At 40.3% G+C, this 21,316-nt stretch overlaps 1 protein-coding gene across 1 annotated transcript in view; it reads right to left on the reverse strand.

Annotated features, from left to right (window-relative positions):
• The window catches only part of LOC139734681 (poly [ADP-ribose] polymerase 2-like), a gene marked incomplete at its 5' end in the record, with an annotated part of 28,050 nt that extends 7,750 nt beyond the window's left edge, over nt 1-20,300 (reverse strand). The window contains 8 exon segments of the mRNA XM_071645466.1: nt 8,201-8,299; nt 10,378-10,477; nt 14,687-14,811; nt 18,780-18,978; nt 20,078-20,139; nt 20,141-20,190; nt 20,193-20,216; nt 20,219-20,300. Of these exon segments, the coding sequence (XP_071501567.1) occupies nt 8,201-8,299; nt 10,378-10,477; nt 14,687-14,811; nt 18,780-18,978; nt 20,078-20,139; nt 20,141-20,190; nt 20,193-20,216; nt 20,219-20,300 (741 nt within the window).
• Between the last annotated feature and the right edge of the window lie 1,016 nt (nt 20,301-21,316).

Raw genomic sequence — 21,316 nt, forward strand, 5'->3', positions numbered from 1 at the left:
TTGTGCAGCTCAAATATGGATAAACATCATAAATGTAAAGACTACATAACATAATTATACCACAAATAGAATACTATCTAGAGTAAGAAAATATTACTTACAGTCATGGAATAGACAAACTGTGGTTACGCTGTCATTGTGCAGCGATATTCATGACTTTCTGGGTTATGTTAAGGAGATTGTTATAATAAAGCAAAGCCTATTACATTTCCAGAAAAAAAAGTCATTAAAACATTTGGACACCCCTCCCACACCCAAATACAATTAAAAAAAAAAGATGTAATATCCATGGAGCGTAAAGTGGGTAAGACTATAGGGAAATACTAAATTCGTTCTCATTTTATATTGTTTATCGCTGTCCCACACCTTCCCGGCCAGAAAAGTGAAAAAAATGTTGTCACCTCATCCCCAACCCCAAAATTGCTTTCCGAGTTTCGAAAAATATACATTCAAATAGTACAAGGAAAAAATGTTCAGCACCAATGGTCAAGCGATGTCATGCGCATATGGGTGCCACCTAAAATGACCATATGTGGGAGAAATTTAGTAACTTGACTTTGCGGTTCTGCCTCTCCACCGCTCCGAGTGTGTTGTAGCATTCCTTCAGGGAAATGCGCTGCAGCTTGGCAACACGAGTTGTGTGGCTTCCCACGCGTCTCTGCGCTCCCATGCGAGTGGAAAACAGAAAACGTCTCAGGACGTAATCGTGTACAGCATCCGTAACTCTCCGCAAATATCCGTAAGCGGACGAAAGTGTTGTGATACGTTAACTTGCGGTTGATTTCGAATACTTACAGTGGACGTAAACGAATGCAAACGGAAGGGAGGTAAAATGTTTTTCGGATGGTCTGCGTTCAAGCTATGGAGAGTTACGTTCAGTTACGGGTAGTTACGTTTGGTTACGGTTACCTTACGTAAGTCTGCGTCCGTGAAGTCCCTCTGCGAAATTTGAACATTTCAAAATTTCGCAGGTTTGCAGCCTTCAGTTTACGTTTCTTTACAGACGAGTTATGGACAGTTACGTCTACATACATCCCTGCGGATGCCTGCGTCCACGCTGCGTCCCCCTGCGTCCACTCATCCGCATCTATCCGCGGCGTACGTAACCCATCGTAAAGCACTGTGTGACTGTTGCATTAGCACGCAGGAGATAATAGGAACGAAACATTCAAGCGACACAATTCCCACAACACGCGCAGCGCTCCATCACACACACACACACACACACACACACACGCACGCACACACACACACACACACGCACAAATGGACACTAAATTATCATGTGCACGCGCACATACACACTTCCTTGAAACCTCACCATGACTTTTTACATGGCATGTTTGCATGGATGTAGCCATGTAAGTTATGTGTTAGTATTTCAATGACTATGTCCAGAACGATATTACCCAGCAAAATGTGCTTCGAGGGCGGGCGACAATCCTCGTCACGGATTGTCGCCAGACGACAATCCGTGACGGGAGCGACAATCCGTGCCGCCAATGCTCGTCACGGATTGTCGCCCTGAGCAGGAGGCGACAATCCGTGTAGGGGCGACAATCCGCGTCGCAACAGCGTTGTTTATAAGATTGACTGATTCATTACATGACATCGAGTTGCTCTTGGCACATTGCATAGTCCCATACATGATTACATGTGTTGATTCAGCTGCTTATTTGCCAAGTTGAACACGCCATGATTTGGTTGTGCTAGCATATAGGCCGCATCCTGCAGCTCACCAAGAACAGTGACTTCATTGACATCTCCAGCTGTACGTCCAGAGAAAACATGCACATCTAGAGCTACAGGGAACGATGGCAATGTCGCACTGCTACGCACCGGTCTTCCGTGTGTCTACCAGCAGCACTCACATTGCCTATGTTGTAGCTAACTATGCTGTATTGGCGAGATGAACACGTGGTTATATGGATGAGAAACTGACGCAATAAACATGTGTAGAGAACGGCAACGCACTGTGCACATGGTGAACATCATACAGTGTATGTGTATGTGTATATGCATGATTTGGAGAATAATGGTCGCATGGAGGGTGACTCACGGCCGACAGTACAAAGCAAATTTACAATCGAGTGTGAAAAGATTTGTGACAGGTCTTCACAATCCAGGCACGCGTAATCGGGGGGAAATGCTGAGTGACGTTTGAATTTCTCTTCGAGCAACATACTGGGGAAAAACAATAAGTTAACTAGAAGCACTCGCAATCGAGCACATGTATCCCCCGAACCCGTCTCCAATACTCCATCTGGATTACTTTTTAGGCCAGAATTTTATATGATATGGCAACTGTTGCAGGATACAATAAAATCCAAATAGGTGTAGGTGTACAGATTTGACTATGATTCATGTACATACCAAATTTGAAAAAAATCGGTAAAGAAACAAGGCAGGGTCGCACACACAAGCACACCCTGTAAAATTTACCTTTTCATGTATAAAGACGGAACAAGCCAGGGCGCCACCAGCAAAAACAATATGGGTATCTTAATTTCACTATAATGCACCTTTTTGCCAAATTTGAAGAAAATCTGATAAGAAATGTGGCTGATAGAGCACACATAAGAAATGAGCACTGGCATCCAAAGTCGGAACACTGAGGGTGCCGTCACCACAAACTGTTGTGTCCTTCATGTAGAATGATCACCCATACTCCTCCCTAGCAAGTCTGAATAAAATCTGCTGGGTAACAATCAAGTTATTGCGTAAACAAGCACTTTTGCAAATTTTGACATGATCAAGATGACCTTTGACCCTGTAAAAGGTGGAACAGTACGTTGTGAGGGCAGCATTATCAATAGATATAGATGTATAGATTTGACTATGATACATTTACATACTATATTTGAAAAAAATTGGTCAAGAAACAAGGCCAGCGTCACACACACAAGCAGACCCTTTAAAAGTTACCTTTTCATGTGTAAAGACGGAACAAGCAAGGACGCCATCACCAAAAACAATAGCCATCTTCGTCTTACCATAATACACCTTCATACCAAATTTGAAGATGATCGAAGAAGAACTGAAGCCAGTAGAGCGCTCACAAGCAGACCCTATTGAATTTACCTTTTTCATGTATAAAGACGGAACAAGCGAGGGCGCCATCACCAAAAACAATAGGTATCTTCGTCTAACCATAATACACCTTCATGCCAAATTTGAAGATGATCAAAAAGAAACGGCGGATGCGGCGCGACGAGGCCAAATCCATAGTATCCTCCGAACTCTGTTCGGGGGATACAATTAAGATTGGGACATTAGATTTCCCTTTGAGGTAACCAAACTTCCAGTAAGTTTTTCGAGCTACACAAGTTTTAACACATGGAAACTCCAAAGGAAAAATCGGGACTTTCATTTTGCCTCCGAGGTAAGTGATATGCGGCTAATCCGACGTCAAGGTAAGCGAGGTTGACTGTATTTGTTTTATACAACACACGAGATGGGCCTGGTCGAGGCCAAAATAGATCCAAAGTTATGCCTATCTAGGAGATGTACTAACAGTTAGGCCTAGATCTGGCTCTACATTGTAGGTCTTGCTGAAAGTGCAAATGGGTGCACGTAGGCATCAATGCTTCATGAAAGACAAGTTCAGCATGTCCTAGGATCTATTGCACGGCTGGCTAGCTTGATTTACTGTTCAATAAACGTCTACTGCACCGCCATTAAGAGTGAGCGTGGGATAGCTGATTCTTCTGAATGTCACGTGACCCGCATTCATGCAATCCGATGGCAAGGATCTATACATGTGTTGTATAAATTAGAATGTGACATTGCAAATCATATGTTATTATTTTGGAACAGACTCATCCATGGGAAAGAGGGGAAATTATCCCATTTATTATATTCTTTTAACTATTCATTGTTGGTTAACAGTACTAGCATTTAAAAGATTAAAGGACTTTATGATAGTTTGGGTTTCTCTGATATCTTGCAAAATCAAGGAAGGGACATGATGACACAGTTAAAATTTAAGTAGACTGTAATTCAGAGTTTTGTTGGATGTTAAGAAACAAGGCTGGCATGATAAAGTGGTAAATTATCACTTGGGCTTTTACCACTTGGTTTATAAATCATCAGTTGTGCTAACACCATTTGGGCTAAACCCACTTGGTCTACATAAATTTGCATGTGGTGAGAGTTACAACCAAAGATAAAATGGTCTCCATAATATTGTGTACCCTATGGGGTGTAGGTGTGCGCAAAAAGTTGTGCATGTGTGCATAACCTAGGACAATGGTATGCGCAGGCAAAGAGAGTGCAAGATAAAACACAATTACAACAGAAGTTATAACAGAGTTAAAACGGTGTTCAGAATACTGATTTGTTACAACAGACTTAAAACAGTCTCAAAATACCACGCCAGTATTTTACATGTATTTACTTCATATAAACATCAAGTATAATGCAATACTTCAGTCTATCAAACAGTATGATGCATGCCTTGGTGTGTGTATTTTCCCCACATCAGTGTATTTGCACTCTATGCAGTACGTGACACCATAAAATTTTGTTAGGGGGTGGGGGACTAGATGAAGTATTTCCAGAAATGAGGAGTTGTCAAAGGTGCCAATGTTAACAGAACATGAAATCAAAGTAAAGGCTCTCAAACTGCATGTTAAAGTTAAATAAAGCTAACATTCCATTACCCTTTGAGGACAGACTGATTTTGCTACAACATGCATTTCCCAAAGACACCTTCCCAAGTATACTCAGGACTCGTCCTCAACGGGTTAAGCTGGTAATCTGATGCTTCAACTTTGTGTATACTGGCCAGGGTTAATGGGAATTTAATCATAAACATGCACTGTTTGCAGTATGTGACACTGGAAGTTGAGTTTTGTTTGTGTGGGACTTGGTCATAGAAATAATACACCTGTCAATTGTAAGACCCACTATGTGACCCCCGGGAGAAGTGCGTCATGGGTGAGTACTTGCGCCAAAATTATGGACTCAGGGCACCGTCAAGGACACCTTTGGTGAGTCGCGCCAGAGACGTTATGGTGGGGCAATGTCAGTCTCTTTACTGGGTGGGTCCCGATGTGAGTACGGGGTGCATCCAATGTAGTCCACTGCTGGCACTACTTTCAGCACCGAACGCGCGTTGTATATATGCACGTACGCACAGGACCGGTACCGTATACCGTGGACGCGTCGATCAACGCATGTAACATGAATGTAGAATCAGTGAATGCATGTGAACGAGAACTCTTCAAAACAAGCAGTAAATACTATTGCAGTTCAAATATTTGACAAATGCAATAATACAATTCAAAGAAACATCAGTTTTTCAAAGCCAATTGAAAATGAATGTACATGTAGGCCTACCTATTCACGATTGCTATCTTTGAAAGTACATGTATTTCGTGTGGCAGTGCCGTGCGGTTGCGATTGCTGCTGGTTTGGCATTGAAAACGCACGGTGTTCAATACAACATGTGGGCATTAATAACGGTGCATGCAGTACAGTCGGGTGCAGTGGTATACGTACGATACTACTGCCAGCACCACTCGACTACAAAAAAATAGTCCCGCTACAGCGCAACGTACAATATGCATGCGCATGCACATTATTTGTAACCGTGCAGCAGCACATATTCACGCGCATGCACTGCACGATCCGTATGTACTCGAACGATGAATTTGAATTTGGAGGGGGAAAATGTTCAACAATAAATATTTACGAGGGATATTTTTCCATATCAAAACTACTGTTATAATTTTGTTATATTTTAAGGTCAAAATTTTCTGTTGATAGATTTTAATTAGTAGCAAGTGAAAATAAAGAAGACACGAGTTACAGACATCAAGAAACCTCCAAAACCCGATGTGCGTAAGATGGAAAGTCAAATTCTGTGGAGGTAAGTCCAAATTGCAACGGAGGGTGTGTACATGGTAATAAGAAGTGGACTCTCCTTTGACCATGACTGACACCTCCCGCGGGTCACCTAGTGGGTCTTACAATTGATAGGTGCATAAGAAGTTGAAAAAAGTGCTGATATAAAGAGAACATAAGATATCACATCACAGTAAATGCTCTCAGCCTGCTTCCTAACGTTGTAAGAAAACTAGCATTGTACTGTGAAGCTGGTTATCTGATGTTTCAAGGAAGTTTATAAAATGGGTTCAAGAATGTAGCCAATAGGAAGCGCTGAAATGAGTCACGTGTGCTTTGGTTATTCTAGTCCCATCGCACTGCGTGTTAAATCCTATTGCCGATCGTCTGTGCGCGCGGCGGCTCCTTTGAATTGCATGCAATTGCATGCATACGCGCTGTCAATCCTGTAAACAACTTCTAGTTCGGGCTGTCTTTCTTCCCTTGTGCATAACATGTGTGAGTGGCGTACGTATACTCTTATACGTACAGTACAGTAGACCAAGCGTTGTGGGACCGGACGCGTACATGGAGTCACTTTGAAGGGCAAATCCAACGATTTAGCAGGTTAATTCTCACGCCGTTTTCAGAGTATGTTGTCTAGTAGGCCTATATGAGGAGTCTATATCAAGTCTTTAAAGGTAAAGGGTGCATATTCTATGTAAAATAAGTAAGTTTTCATGCGGGAACTTAAGTGTCCGGAAACCCAACCCCCCATCATACTTATACTGTACGTGCAGGATTTCCGAGTGCGACGTGCGTAAATGTTTGGGACGAACATCTTCGGACGTCTTGACCCACAAAGGTACGTGAAAAACGCTGAAAAAATACTGTTAGTTTTCGAATTTTCGACCCATTTTATAAAACAAATGATGCACAGGATTATTTCGTGGCGTTAGTGGAGGTGCAGCTCACTCTCGGGTATTTACAATGTAGTGCAACATGCACTCGGCTTCGCCTCGTGCATGTTTCACAATTGTAAATACCGTCGAGTGCGCTATACGCCTCCACTAACGCACTCTATCCTGTGCATCATTTGTATATCAGCGATACATGTACACAATAACCTTCATATGAGGATGATCTGTCAAATACTATGAGTTGACATGCACTAGTGAGTGTGAAAATCAATGTATATAATTTCTGAAAACATTTTTTTTTTCTTCTTGTAAATGTAATGCAGTTTACATGTACTCCGACTTGGAATACAATAGAGTTACGTGAAGGAAACGTGAGCATGAATGCTATAATCCTTGCCTATTTTATATATGATATTGAAAGGGTGTTCATCATCAGCAAAACTTAACCCTAACTAGGCCGGGCTATTTAGGTAGTTGAAAGAGCCGGGGGGGGGGGGCCTCCCAGGCCCCCCCTCCAGATCTCGGCCGTCGACCGCGCGATCGCGGCGAAAATTGGCACACACATTGCCTATGATGTAATCTAAAATACCATGAAGTTAATTTTTAAAAAAATCATCATTTACGCTAAATTATGCTAATTTATGCATGATAATGCATAAAATCAGACTAATTGGTATAAATCACAAAATAAAGCTCAAAACAGGCACATTTTTTGTGTAAATATTCTTTTTAGTGTCCTTAGCAAATGTAATAAAAAAAATTGTGATATCAGAAAAAATTCTTAAGTATTTTATTGTTTTTTTGAATTTCTTATGTATTTCTTTGTTTTTTCGACTTTATGTTTTTCATTGTTTTTTCGATGAAATTTGTCTGCGACATCGCTCCGAACAAGAAAATATGTTATTCATTGATTTTAATCAATAAAACACCAAAATGATCATGCTTTTATGAAATTTGCCAGTAAGCACAGTTTGCATTGAAATTGTACACGAATTAACGTTTTTGAGCAATTTTTGGTCTGACATGCATGTACATATTTACGCGTAACTTCGCAACCGCGCGCCTGGGCGTCGCAAATTTGGTGTCAAAAGATGCGGGAGACTCGAAAGAAAAAAGTAATGAAATGTCGCGGCGATAGCTTTTTGCGATTGCGATACATCGCGCGGAACGTCGAGGGGGGGCCTCGGAGGCCCCCCCCCCCCCCCCGGCCTAGTTAGGGTTAAGACGACTATTACTATATTGGAATATACCACACACATAAAGATCTCATTAGTGTAATTTGCTTTTACTTGTTGGGAACAGACTGCCAAATATCTTCTAATTGGTTCTGGTATGGGTACACTACAATTTGCACTTGTAATACAGGTGGTTCAATATGTGGGTTGGCTGTAATACAGTTTTAGTCAAATACACATGATGAACAGTTTAAAAAAAAAAATAAATGCTCTACAAACCTCACAGAGTGTGAGAAGCCCATATGGGTTGGTCCTTGTGGCAAAGCAGTAGTTTGCAGATTTGGAGGACATGTCAGCAAAGTAGATGCCCTTTCCAAACTAGTAAAGAACATAAAGACAAAGAACAAACATGAAAATTTAAATTCTAATGAATATGTGGTAGGAGTATACATGTATATGCTTGACATAAAACAAGAAAAACATAAACTGTATGTACAACAGCCAAAAATGAACGTTGATACACTGTGATACTGAGTAGCATATACGTAGGATTTCCAACATGCCACTTCCTATAACCGTGCTATGTCTTTTTCTATTCTACTCTGTGGCTACTTGATGACAGACTGCACAGAAGTTTTAAAAAGATAAGCTCAGCCATAATGCATGATTCTCCTAACAGGTCTAGATAGTACATGTGGACAATGTGTGATAATTACATTTTCACAAAATTGGCAAAATATTGAAATGACAAGTTTGTCACAAATGTGTTGAATGTTCACCTTCCTTGACCTAGGTTTAATTGGATGAATAGAAGAGCATGTATTTGGGGATTTAAGGACTTTAACTTGACTTTGACCCATTCATACATTTATGCATTGAGTAATTTTCAAGGTACCGGTATGGAGAAAAAGTGCAATTTCTGTATTGAATAGTAAATTGTTACCATTTTCATCTGGCCTTTGACCCTAAAATTCATAAGATAATCACTTTCAGGTAGAACATGCATAAATGTGAAGTAAGTTTCAAGATAACTTGAGCCACTTCCGAGATAGAGAGGAAAAAGTTAGTTCAGCACTTTCACTTGATCTTTGACCTTTTGACCTTTCAGGCAAAAAGAAAAAAGAAAAAGAAAAAAAAAACTTTCCAGAGAATTTCTATTAGGTTACACATGCATACACCAAGTGTAAAAAAAAAAAAAAAATCCTGCTGGCATTGCATAAACATGAGGGAAATAGTAAAATTTTGAAGTGTTGCACTTGACCTTTGACCCCATGAACCCTACATTCTCTAGATAATCACTGCCAGTCAGTACATGTATATACTATGTTCCATGAAGATACCTTGAACAATTTTCCAAGGTACGGAGAAACAAAAGAAGTTTTAATATTTTCACTTGACCTTTTGACCTTTGCCCTCATGACCCAAACTTTCACCAGAGAATCTTAATTGGGTAATACATGTATACACTAAGTTTCAAGAAAATTTCTTCCGGCATTGCGTAGATATGGTGGAAATAGTGAAATTTTATGTATTTGACCTTGACCGTTTGACCTTTGACCTTGAACATGTGCACCCAAAAGTTAATAGGCACAACTTCACCCCCTAATACACATACATGCCAAGTTTCATTAGGATACCTCAACAGATTTTGATAGTTACCTTGTCCACAAAATTCATTACGGACGGACGGGCGGACGTACGGGCGGACGGACGGACGCTACGACCGACGGACGGACGGACGCTACTACGTACAACCTCACGGTGATATACTTGTGTGTCTACCCCTTAGTTCTCCCTTTTGTTAAAATAGACACACAAGCAAAAATTTTAGCCACACAAGCCTGACGGAATAAAGGCCATCTATTGTGCACTATTGTTCTCCTAGCCACACAAGCATACTCTCGTTAGCACGGACGGACGGACGGACGGACGGACGGACAACCCGAAAACATAATGCCTCCGGCACCACTTCGTGGAGGAGGCATAAAAAAATGCTGCTGCCATGCAATAAAATAAAACTGTGAAAAATAATTCTCAATTCTCTTCAATATTGCCCATGTAAAAAAGAATGACCATCTTGAAATGATTTGATACATCATACACCATCTCAAAAGATTTTTGCTACTTGGCTGGGTGACTGCTCATCACATGACATACAGCTGTATGCTAAAAAGAACCACTGCATTTGCTAATGAGTAGTGAGCAGCTTTTGATGGTGTGTTATGACGTCACCAACCATGCACATTACTCTCAAAGGCTCTTCACTGAACTCCCAGTTTTGCAACATCAATGTCATCGTGGTTATGTTCAGCCTTTTGGCTTGGAGCACGATTGTGTTGTACGAGACGAATAGTATAGTCTTCAAAGGTGTAGTGGAACAAGCTTTGCATTCAGTGAGAGTGCTATTAAGCATGATATATTGATTGGACACTTCAAGGGCCACTGATTTCCCTCACCATGTAACCTGTGACTGGAGCCTCTGGAGGGGCAATGCGCAAGCCTTGACCAAGAATGCCAGCCCAGTTAGTCAGACGAGATCCATGCCAAAGTAGCATCCTAGAAAATGTCAACATTGGGACAAAATGAAATGATAAAATTTCACAAATGAGAAGAGTTAACAAAAATGTTTCAGGCCGTGAATGAGAATTTCTCTCTCTTGGTGCCGTATCCAAAGACATAGGTGATCATGGCGTGCTACAAATCATATCAAGAGTTTCTAAGTGAATAAGGTGCCCCTCTTAAAACCTAGCAAATTAAATTGTGGATATCGAGGAAAAACCGTTTGTCTATGATTCAAAATAAAAAATAAAACAGAGAACCGGGGGTCTCGTGCTCACCTGAGTATTGCAGGATCACCATCCACATATTCTTGCATAATATTATTTATAAAGAACACACAACTGTAGCACACTGGGGGGGGGGGGGGGGGGGGGGGGGGGGGGGGAAAGGGGGGTGATTTTAGGGCTTCCAGGGGGTATGGTGTCCATTTGTATATTCTTTCACACTGGCAAAAAATACTTGCCAAGTATGTCAAAAATCTAGCTTTGCATTTTCAAAAAAAAAAAGAAGAAGGATATATCCAAATGTAAAAACTGACCCCTAGTGCAGTCCCAGCCTGGCCCTGGACAAATAAGCTTGAAAAGGATATTCACTAATGTATTTACTTGGAGCAATTCTGAAGAAGACTTTTTTTTTGGGGGGGGGGGGGGTGGGGGTTCTGGGGTCCGCTGGGGATCCCCACGTGGTAGGAGCATAGTGTCCAATTGTATGAACTACATATACATATATTGTCACCCTAGTGATAATGCCTTCCAAGTTTGGTGACGAATTTGACCATGCGTTCTAAAGAAGAAGATGAAATAGATTTTTGGCATGTAAAGGACTGTGGAGAAGAGGGCAAGTTCTTCTGAACCTTATTAAGTAGTTGTATGTATGTATGTATGTACAATTGATTTTGTTATGATGATATGTTTATGTAGAGTATACGCAAGGGTGTTTTTATACTTGGGAGGGAGATGCTTTATCTACATCTCTCTATTCCATCACTATAGTCATACATTTAAAGCATAAACGAGTTTGCCCTCTTCCCCTCTCTCTGTGGCGAATCGCAATCAGCACTTTTGTTGTTGTGAACTACTGCCTATCTTATTATTCCTGACTGAATAGCTTTAGAATATAAAGAATGATCAGTAAGATATAGAAGCATTTGAAACAAGGGCATATTGTATTTGATTGAAAGAAAATGGAAATTTCATTTTATGTTTATACTGTATGGCAAATTGTGAGGGGATGACATCATAAATTCACTATTTTCATATTCATATTGACTGTTCAAGAACTGTTTCATGAAAATTTGTGAAAGGTCACAATGTGATAACTTCCTTTAATTTTCATTCAATTTAACTTTCATTGTCGTGCCGGTAAGATTTTACTCTTTTTTTTTAGACAAACTTTTATTCGTCCCTGTCAAATGGTAACGACCATGTTCATAAGAATGATTAATAAGAAAATTGATAGTAAACACCAACTACATAGCATAGGCAATAATATTAACAAAACGTTAAGGCCGTGTCACACCTTTCCGGGCAAGCCTTGCGTGCGACTTGGGAAGAACAATTTTTACTACCCGGAGGTCCCCGCAGATGACCCGCACATGACAGTACCTAGCACGTATCCACCTGTAGTCGCCCGAAGGTGCACACACAAATCTTTTTTACCCGCAACCATGTTTCCAGGCAAGCTATGCGGGCTTGTTGTGTGTGGGGATTTTCCAGCATACCGGACAATTTCTGAGGGTGGACAGGGATTTGGGCGAGTTTTGCATGTGTCTTACTTCCTGGACGCGTTCGACTAAAGTTCTACTTGCGGGTATTCTGTGTGACCTGCGTGCCAGCACGTGGGGGCTGACGACTCAGTGAAGGGATTCCTCTGAAGGAATGGCAGAAGCCGCAAAGAATGTCATTATCTTGGCTGCACACGGGGACTGCAGAGTACCTGCGTTACAGCTGCGAAGTATATACCTCCATGGGAATTGCCTGCGAGGTGCTGCCGCCAAAGGCCTCCTACTGGCGTTGCTGCGTGGACATCTGCGGGTAATCCCCGTGACTCTCCCGGAAAAAGTTTTGGTCATGCTCAAAACTTGGCTGCGGGTAAATCGGACTTGCGTGCATACAGTTGTACCTCCGGGCAACTACGGGCGAGATACGTGCTAGGTACTGTCAGGTGCGGACCAACTGCTGGGAGATAAGGGTACCAAAAAATTTTCCCCGCAAGTCAATCTGCAAAGCTTCCCCAGACACGGTGTGACAAGGCCTTCAGCATGCTCAAAACTTGTTCCGGGTGAGTCACGGGGGTCTGTCCGCAAAGGTACACGCAGAACACCAGTAGGAGGCCCTTAGCGGCAGCATCTCGCAGGCAACTCCCTCGCAGCTGTAACGCAGGTACTTTGCAGTCCCTGTATGTCGCTCATAGCTGAAAATGGATCGGTTTCAAAGTTCTCACGCAGGTCACACGGAATACACGCAAGTAGCAGGTAAATAGCATGCTTCTAGCAGTAAGATGCCAGTACGGAACTCGCCAACATCCTTGTTCGCCCGCAGAAAATTCTCCCGTGTGCTGGAAAATCCCTACTCGCAACAAGCCCGCATAGCTTACTCGAAAAGTTGTGACAGGGCCTTCAAGCACCAGACACACTGAGGTTAGGAGAACATCCAAGAAGAAAAAATGCCCCACACATTCGAGTTCTAAACAGCATGTAAACAAGAAGTGCGATTGCTTCATGAACTCTCTCTGCATGGGGAAAAAACAATCATGAAATGTCAAGAAACTGAACAGCAGTAGTCTCAAATACAGGTGTTAAAAACTGTTGGAATTACTGCAAACTTCATGATTCAATAATTGTTTCTCTTGGCTGACTTAGAAAAAAATTGGACGGTCGATTTATGAGTCTTAGTCACTCACTGAAGTCTGCAAAAGCAAATTAATCTCTTACACAGGGCTCGACACTAATGGTGGCCCGGTGGCCCGGGGCCACCAAAAACGCATGTCGGGCCACCAAAATTTCAGAAATGAAGAATTTGGTAGCCTGATCTGGCCACCAAAAGAGGTCGGATGTTTGCCTTTGGGCCACCAAAAATAAAAGTTAGTGTGGAGCCCTGTCTTACATCATGGGAAAATCATATCATTTGCACATACTTTTTGTAGAAAAATATAAAGACGTATCCTACTGCAAATATTGCTATGCAACTCTGCAGCCAAATGCCTGGGCTAACTGGGTTTACAGTGTACATTGTACACGCGTTTATGCCAGGTGCATGTGATTCATTCAGGGCACATTTTACGTGCAGGGAATGTTGAGTGAGAGCCTGGCAATGAGGGATCTCCTTGGTGAGACCCAGCTAGCTACTTGGTATGATCATAGTAAAAAAAACCCGAATCATGCGATCTCATGCGCGCTTGACATAGCTGCCTGTTACCACTAGAATTCAAAGGTACTTAAAACTTGAACTGGGAAGTTACTCTGAATACTACTTGAGGATCAACAGTGACTGGGTTGGGTAATTGTTCTGCTCGTAAATAACACATGATTTCTTTTATTGAACGCAAGCATTATATTTTATTTTAAACGAACAACGTTCATACTGCAACTCAGCCTGAAGAAGCACATGGTGGACTTTATGTCGGAATACTGCAGTATTGGATATGCAAGAACACAGCAACATAGACAGAAAAATCTGTCTGTCCAGAGAAGTTTTGTAACATTTTTAAACTTTTATGGTTCTCCTCCTTCCATGAAGCCAGGCATGGTCTCTGTGGAATACATCCCTGACGATAAACACAGAATGACTTTTCCGTCAAACAGCGACAGTGATTTGAGAACCTGCTTATGATTACCATTGTGTCAGATTCAGTACAGGGTATTATTAAAGGAAGAATGGACTATTTACAAGTGATATTAATGAATAAAAAACAGCAACAAATGATCAATGCTACTGATAGTCAAGTTTTGCTGGTCTTTTCAAGCTACAGGGTGTAGACATTCGTGCAGCGTCCCCTACAATTATCGTGTAAGCTGTCACGAAGATTTAACGATGGTACTGTATTTATGTATACTTTCAAAAGCGTGTGGCCAGGTGTCATAAACTTGGTCTGAAAAGATGTGGGAGACTTTGAAGAAAAGTCATGAAACATCATGGCGAATGAATTTTGCAATGGCGACATATTGCAATGTCAAACAAGGTGTCAGTAGTTGTGTTTGATACTTACTTGTTTCCAACATCATTGAAGTTCTCGCTCTCTCCCTGCTTGTCAAGGTCAAATACCTCATCAACCGTCATGGTGTACTGATTGTGTGTCACAGCATGTGTATTCTGGACGTATTTGTTGATCAGCTATTAAAAGGTGGAAAAGATGAAAATTTTCATGTTCAGTCTTGATAAAAACTACGAACACAACAAATGCACAAATCTGAATGATTCGAGTCATAGAGAGGTAAAGTGAGGAGTTAAGGGAAAATGTCATGCAGACCAGTACAAGTACTTATACAAAGAGGGTCAAGGAGGAAGAAGACATTAAACAGGGGGAGGCAGGCAGTACAGTGAAACCCCGTTATAACGAGGTCAGTGGGACCGGCCATATTACCTCGTCATAACCGGTACCTCGTTATAACCGTACGCATCAAAAACAAAGAAAAACATAAGCATGACATCATATACCCGTCAATCAAAATTAAGAACATCCTTTGCATTGTTATTACACAATTATGGATCGTTATTATTGAGACAATAAAGGGAAATGATTTGTGAATCGATACATAAAAAAGATGGAAAAATGTAGGGGTTGAAATGCGTTAATTCTTTATTTTTCTTCGAAAAATCTCTTCGCATAATAGTTGCATATTATGTTCTTGAGAAGTAGGCCTACTCGGCAGGATCATATTTGTGATTCTTTCTACACCTATCTCTTCCTCTTACATCGAACCATTCTGAAAGAATTTTTTTTTCCCCGTTTGTGAAATACAGTGTAAAATGACAATGAACAAAATCAGATTGTATAGAATGCATTTGTTAAGTTTTTCTAAACACCAGCGCAAATAGAGTAACATACTTGTGTTGTTTATCGTAACTTACGAGGTTTGTTACTCTGTTGGTGCCCAGCGGGAATGCGATGATTTCATGAATCATTTCGGCTGTAATCCTATACAATGTATGATCATTGCGCCCGAAGGGATTAAAAAAAGCATTCTTTATTTTCTTTCGAAAATCTCTTCGTGTTTTGTACACCCATTCTTGAAAATATGCGACAGTGTTGAATTTGGATGGTTGTGATCCTTTTTACGCAAATCTGTACCTCATAGACCATTCTGAAAGAAAGAAAAATCTTCATTGTGAAATGCAGTGTTAAATGATAATGAACAAACCCAGATCTATTGAAACTGTTAAATAAAGAACACCAACTCAATTAAGTACATTAACATGCGCTATTCAACTAATTACACTACTGTCACCTGGCGGGATGGCGATGATTTCATAAATCATTTGGGTTTTAATCATACACACTCATATCTATATTAGCATTTGTTACATGATAAAGAACAATCCCAGATCTATTTAAACTGTTAACTGTGTTTGTTTCTTTTTCTAAACACCGACTCAATTAAGTAGATAAACATGCATTATTCAACTATTTTTACGCTACTGTCACCGGGCGGGATCGCTATGATTTCATTAATTATTTTGGCTTTAATCATACACTCATAGTTACTAGCCAGCAAAACAACTGGAAGTCAGAACTAAAAATGCAAAGGATATAATGATGAGCTGCACACACATTCCAATATTATGGTCCATTTTGGCCACGAGTGTCGCTACATGAAAAGTTTTTGAATGCGTTATATTTTTTTTTCTCTCGTTGCGGTGTGGTCTGACCTAATATCACGCACGCGTATCTCGCGAAAAAGAAAAACGAATGATTTTATTTAATATCTTAGGAGGAACATCGGAAGGTATTTCTGTGTCTTATCGCGTGGTTTAAAAGAAAACATGAACTCTGCTAAACGGGAAAGAGACATGGATAGCGTGAATTCAGTTTTCAATGTTCTGTTTGTCACGTGTTTGAAAGTGGTAAGTCAAGAAATGGAACCTCGCGAAAAAGAAAATGGAATGATTATGATTATGTTATGTAGTTTAGAAGGAACATGGAAGGAACTGTACTCGGATATTCGTCACTGATAATGGGCGGTAAAGAAGGATTATGGCGGGACTGAAACATATTTGTTTCTGAGTCTTCCCGCTTGAGATAGTATATGCAGAGATCGAGACGGGACGGGCACTTGTGCAGTCTGTTACTGTGTTCAACACAGACTATGTAAAACGGGGATGCTAGCGTGAATTCACTTTTAGATGTTTCGTTCGTCGCGTGTTTGAAAGCGCCAGGTCACGAAATGGAACCTCGTTGTATCCGATCAAATTGCTTATGTTTTTCTTTATTATGATGCACCAAAAATGTCCTCGTTATATAACCAGAATCTCGTTACAACCAAACTCGTTATAACCGATTTGTTCTGCCATAGGTTTACACGCAAAGGAAAATGGGACCGACGCGATCACCTCGTTATAAGCGGTTCCTCGATATGACCGAACTCGTTATAACGGGGCTTCACTGTATTAGTTGGATTAGAGTTGATGATTGTGTTTGCAAAGAAAAGAATTTGAACAGACACTACTACAGTTCGACCTCGATTATCCGGCCATGTCGGGACCAGCGATCATCCGGATAAGAGAATTGGCCGGATATGGGAGACACAACGTTAATGTATATACAGTGTAGCTGCCGTCCAAGCTGCCGTCACAGTGCACTGGCAGCTAGGCAGGTAGCGTACCCCACTACGGTGGTGTAATCTATGCTAGCCTGCGCAAAATTGTAGTCCCGATAGATCATGACTGCTTACTTTTACGATGATAATGTGGTGTGAATTTATGTTAGTTCTGTCGGGAATATTGTAGGTAAACTAAATCGTGTGAGTTTTGTAGAAATTTTAATTGAGTTTAAAGTCACTGTTTTTATCAATTTTTGGATGAAAAAAAAAAAGTCCTTCACTGCATGAACGCGTCCGGATAATAGAGATTTTCGGATAAAAGGAGGCCGGATAATCGAGGTCGAACTGTAGTTCTATTAAGTGTTGAAAGGTGCAGTACAGTACTAAAGTTTGCATCCCTATACAATACAAGAAAAAGGCTACAATAATCATACAGTGATATTTCATGATGATGGTACCTGGAAAATTTATGAAAATGGCGATGACAAGTGTGATTTCGATTTCAATAAATATCGAGAAATGTCACTTTGGTGATTGGTATGCCTCCGCTATTTTGCATTATTCTCCCAATAGGTCTACAGAACATCTTGGCAATGTGAGACAATGGCGTCATACGATTGGCAAATAATCACTATTGGTACACATCAATTTTCATGACAATACTTTGAGTCATTTTCAAAATATAAACAAAACAGGGAAATTCCAGGATTTTTTCTTGACCATTGACCCAACGGCGTAAATCTTTCTGTACATAACTATTGTCCAGTATACACAAGTTTGACTAAGTGTGTACATTATTTGTCATTTCTTAGGTACATCTTTATATGGAGAAAACAGTGTAATTTCACCATTAAATGCCAGCATATTTTTCACATTTTAATCTACCTAACCTTTCACCTTTGACCTTCAACCTCATGACCTAAAAAATCTCCCAAGAGAATCACTGTCAAGTAGTATGCTGTACATGTATATGTATTGAGTTTCATGGAGATACCTAAGAGCAATTTCTGAAATAAGGAAAAAAAAAAAGTGAAATCTGATCATTTTCACTTTACCTTTGACCAAATGGCCTAAACTTGTGTGGAAAATCTTTACCTGGTGATACATACACTAAGTTTCATGAAAATACCTTCAGACATTGTAGAGATATGAGGTTAAATGGTGAAATTTTAGTATTTGACCTTGACCTTGAGCACGTGAGCCCAAAAGTTGATAAGGCACAGCTTTGTTGACTCATAAATACATAATATTATGCCAAGTTTCATTTGGATACCTCAAACGGTGCCTAAGCTATGCTGTCCACAAAATCAATGACTGACAGACAGACAACCCGAAAACAGAATACCTCTGGCGACACTCTGTGGCGAAGGCATAGAAACAAGTATTGCTGATGACAATGATAAGACAGTGAAGATGATGACACAAGTATCATCATGTTTGACAGCTAAATTTCTTAACTTTCATAGTTCCATTATTTAAAGGTATGAACTTCCAGGTTTCAGATTCAACACAGACTGGTAAAGCAGGACTATGAAGTGTTACCTCAAAAGTCTCGCTTGACTTGTCAAGTGGCTCCATCTTGCATTTGAGAGCATGGTACTGTTGGTCAATGGGATGTTCATCAGATGTCTTGTCTGTCTCCAGCACCTTGAGGGCTATCTGGATGTCACCAAGAGCTTCAAGAAGCATCAACTTGGCCTTGAACTCCTGTTTTGTGCGGATCACAGGTGGCCGTTGCATACTGGAAGAATCCAAGGGAACATATTTGTATCAATGCAATTTTTTCTGCTTGTCTTTAAGTAAAATCTAAATGTGATATTGTACAGAGTAGATGCATGTATGTCTACTACAATTCATTGAATACTCTGCATACTCTTCAAAATGAATAGCCGGGGGAGGGGGGGGGGGGGCCCTGTTTGAAAAAAAAATTTGGGTCTGGTTGCAGAGATATTGCATATATTCATGACAAGCCTCACAAAAGTATGGTGGTTCCAATGATATTTGTGTGTAGGACGGGAGAAGAAATGGTAAAAGAATGTTTGTTTTTTCCCCTTCAGATAACATCCCTTTTGGCTATTACAAACTTACATTGTATCTAGAAAACAAAAATGAAATTCAGAATTGAGAAAAATTGACATATTTTCATGATTAATCATGATTACAAATACTTTTTCCATAAATGGAGAGGGGGCTGGAAAAAGAGAATTTCTTGGGCAAAGATTAATATCTGCATAATCAATTATAAGAATTAAGAACAACAATGATGATGACAATGATAATGATAATGATGATGATGATGATAATAATAATAATAATAATAATAATAATAATAATACAGTGTTTATGTAGTGTATATAGTGCATATCACTACCATAGTGTCTCTATGCTCTTTAAGGAGAGGATTGAAAATGGAAAAAAGGGAATAGATATCATATACATGTACGTGATTATGCATTTTTGTAAAATATACCACTGAGATGGCAAGTTTGGTTATAATTACAATTGGTTGACAAATAGCCAAGATGGGGGGGGGGGGGGGGGGGGGGGGCAATTCCCTCTCTCCCCCAGCTGTGCAGTTTCAAAATAGCCAGGGCTCTATAAGTTATGAGTGTGGAAGAATGTGTGTCAAGAGTAGGATCTCAAGTGGGACTTATTAGATGAAGTGACCACTGCATTTATTTGTATTGTACAATTCCACAACTGCAAAGCTGCCTGCAATGTAACTAAGATGCAACATCACAGATTACTGAAGTACTCAACAGGCAAATTCCTTGAATTTGAAGTTTATTCTCATGAGACATCTGGTGAATTCTCATGTTTGATGCAAAACTGACCCTTACCCAAAGTTGTGTGGAATTCTGGTGTAGAACTCATCGCAGGCTTGGATGAGGCGGTCTCCAATGCATATTACCCTCAATGCACTTCTCGATCTTCTTGAGGGCAAGGTAACCAGCTTGATCTGATCTACTGTCAGCTTGCAAGCGGAGCCTTCTGTGTATCATATTTCATCTCGATCACCATTTCCTCCATGGCTTTGACATTGCAAATCATGCTGACCAGTGCCTGTGAGATCATGCATAACCACATAACAGTGTACTTGCACAAAGAACTATAACGTTATTTCCTCCTTTAGCATAGAGAAAAACATTTGACTGCAATAACACTCTTCAATTCTATAGCCTATATGTGACCCTGCATCACTAAATAACAAAAAGTTACCGGACACAGATTTTCTGCTTAAGAGCAGATTCTGAAAGAGCAGATTTTAAGCTTTAAAATGATGTATAACTCAATTCAAATAGACTCTCCTAACTTATCTGAATATTTGAAAGAAATCATACACTCTTGAAAAGCATGTACTGAGAAAAAAAGGCTTTGTTTATTTGTTTTATTTTCCATCTAAAAGATGGCTGGATAGTCCATAGTCAGCTGTAATAGCTGGTCTTCCATGGAGTCCAGTTGGATGTAAGGCAGCACCACTTCACTGGGTTAAACACCCTGAAGTATAGGTTTATTCAAAAGCTTAATCTGACTGAGCTGTGCTCTGTGCAAGTGAACGGGACCAAAAACAGGATGTAAAACGTCAAAGCAACAACAACTAGAACTATCACTCAATGTGATTAATACCCCACCTAACACTGAGGGAGTTAGCTCAACCAGCAATAACTTTTTATGCTTTTTATTGAAAAAAAAATAGAAACCATGGCAATGTATTGTTCAACATTGAACAAATGTCCATTTTGCTTACTGATAGTCACATGTGCCATACTCAAGTCAAGTGCTCAAAACCTGATGGAGTAAGATAAGTAAATTGGCAATTTCTATGATTTTCATAAAAAAATGTTGTTACCATGGCAACTCAATGTTTGACATAACAAAAAATGAAGTTTGCAACAACTACATATCACAGCTGTCACATGTGCCAAATTTCAAACCAAATGCTCAAAAGCCGAGGGTGTTAGCTGAATTCATATCATTGCATAAGTTTCATTCAAAATATGCAGTGACCATGGCAACACATTTTCTAACAAACGGCGAAAGATAAATTTTGCACATCTACGGTTATACCGTGATCACAT

This window comes from Diadema antillarum, unplaced genomic scaffold (genome assembly GCF_040938485.1).
Source record: "Diadema antillarum isolate AM-2024a unplaced genomic scaffold, OU_Dant_1.0 seq00000539_RagTag, whole genome shotgun sequence".
NCBI lineage: Eukaryota > Metazoa > Echinodermata > Echinoidea > Diadematoida > Diadematidae > Diadema > Diadema antillarum.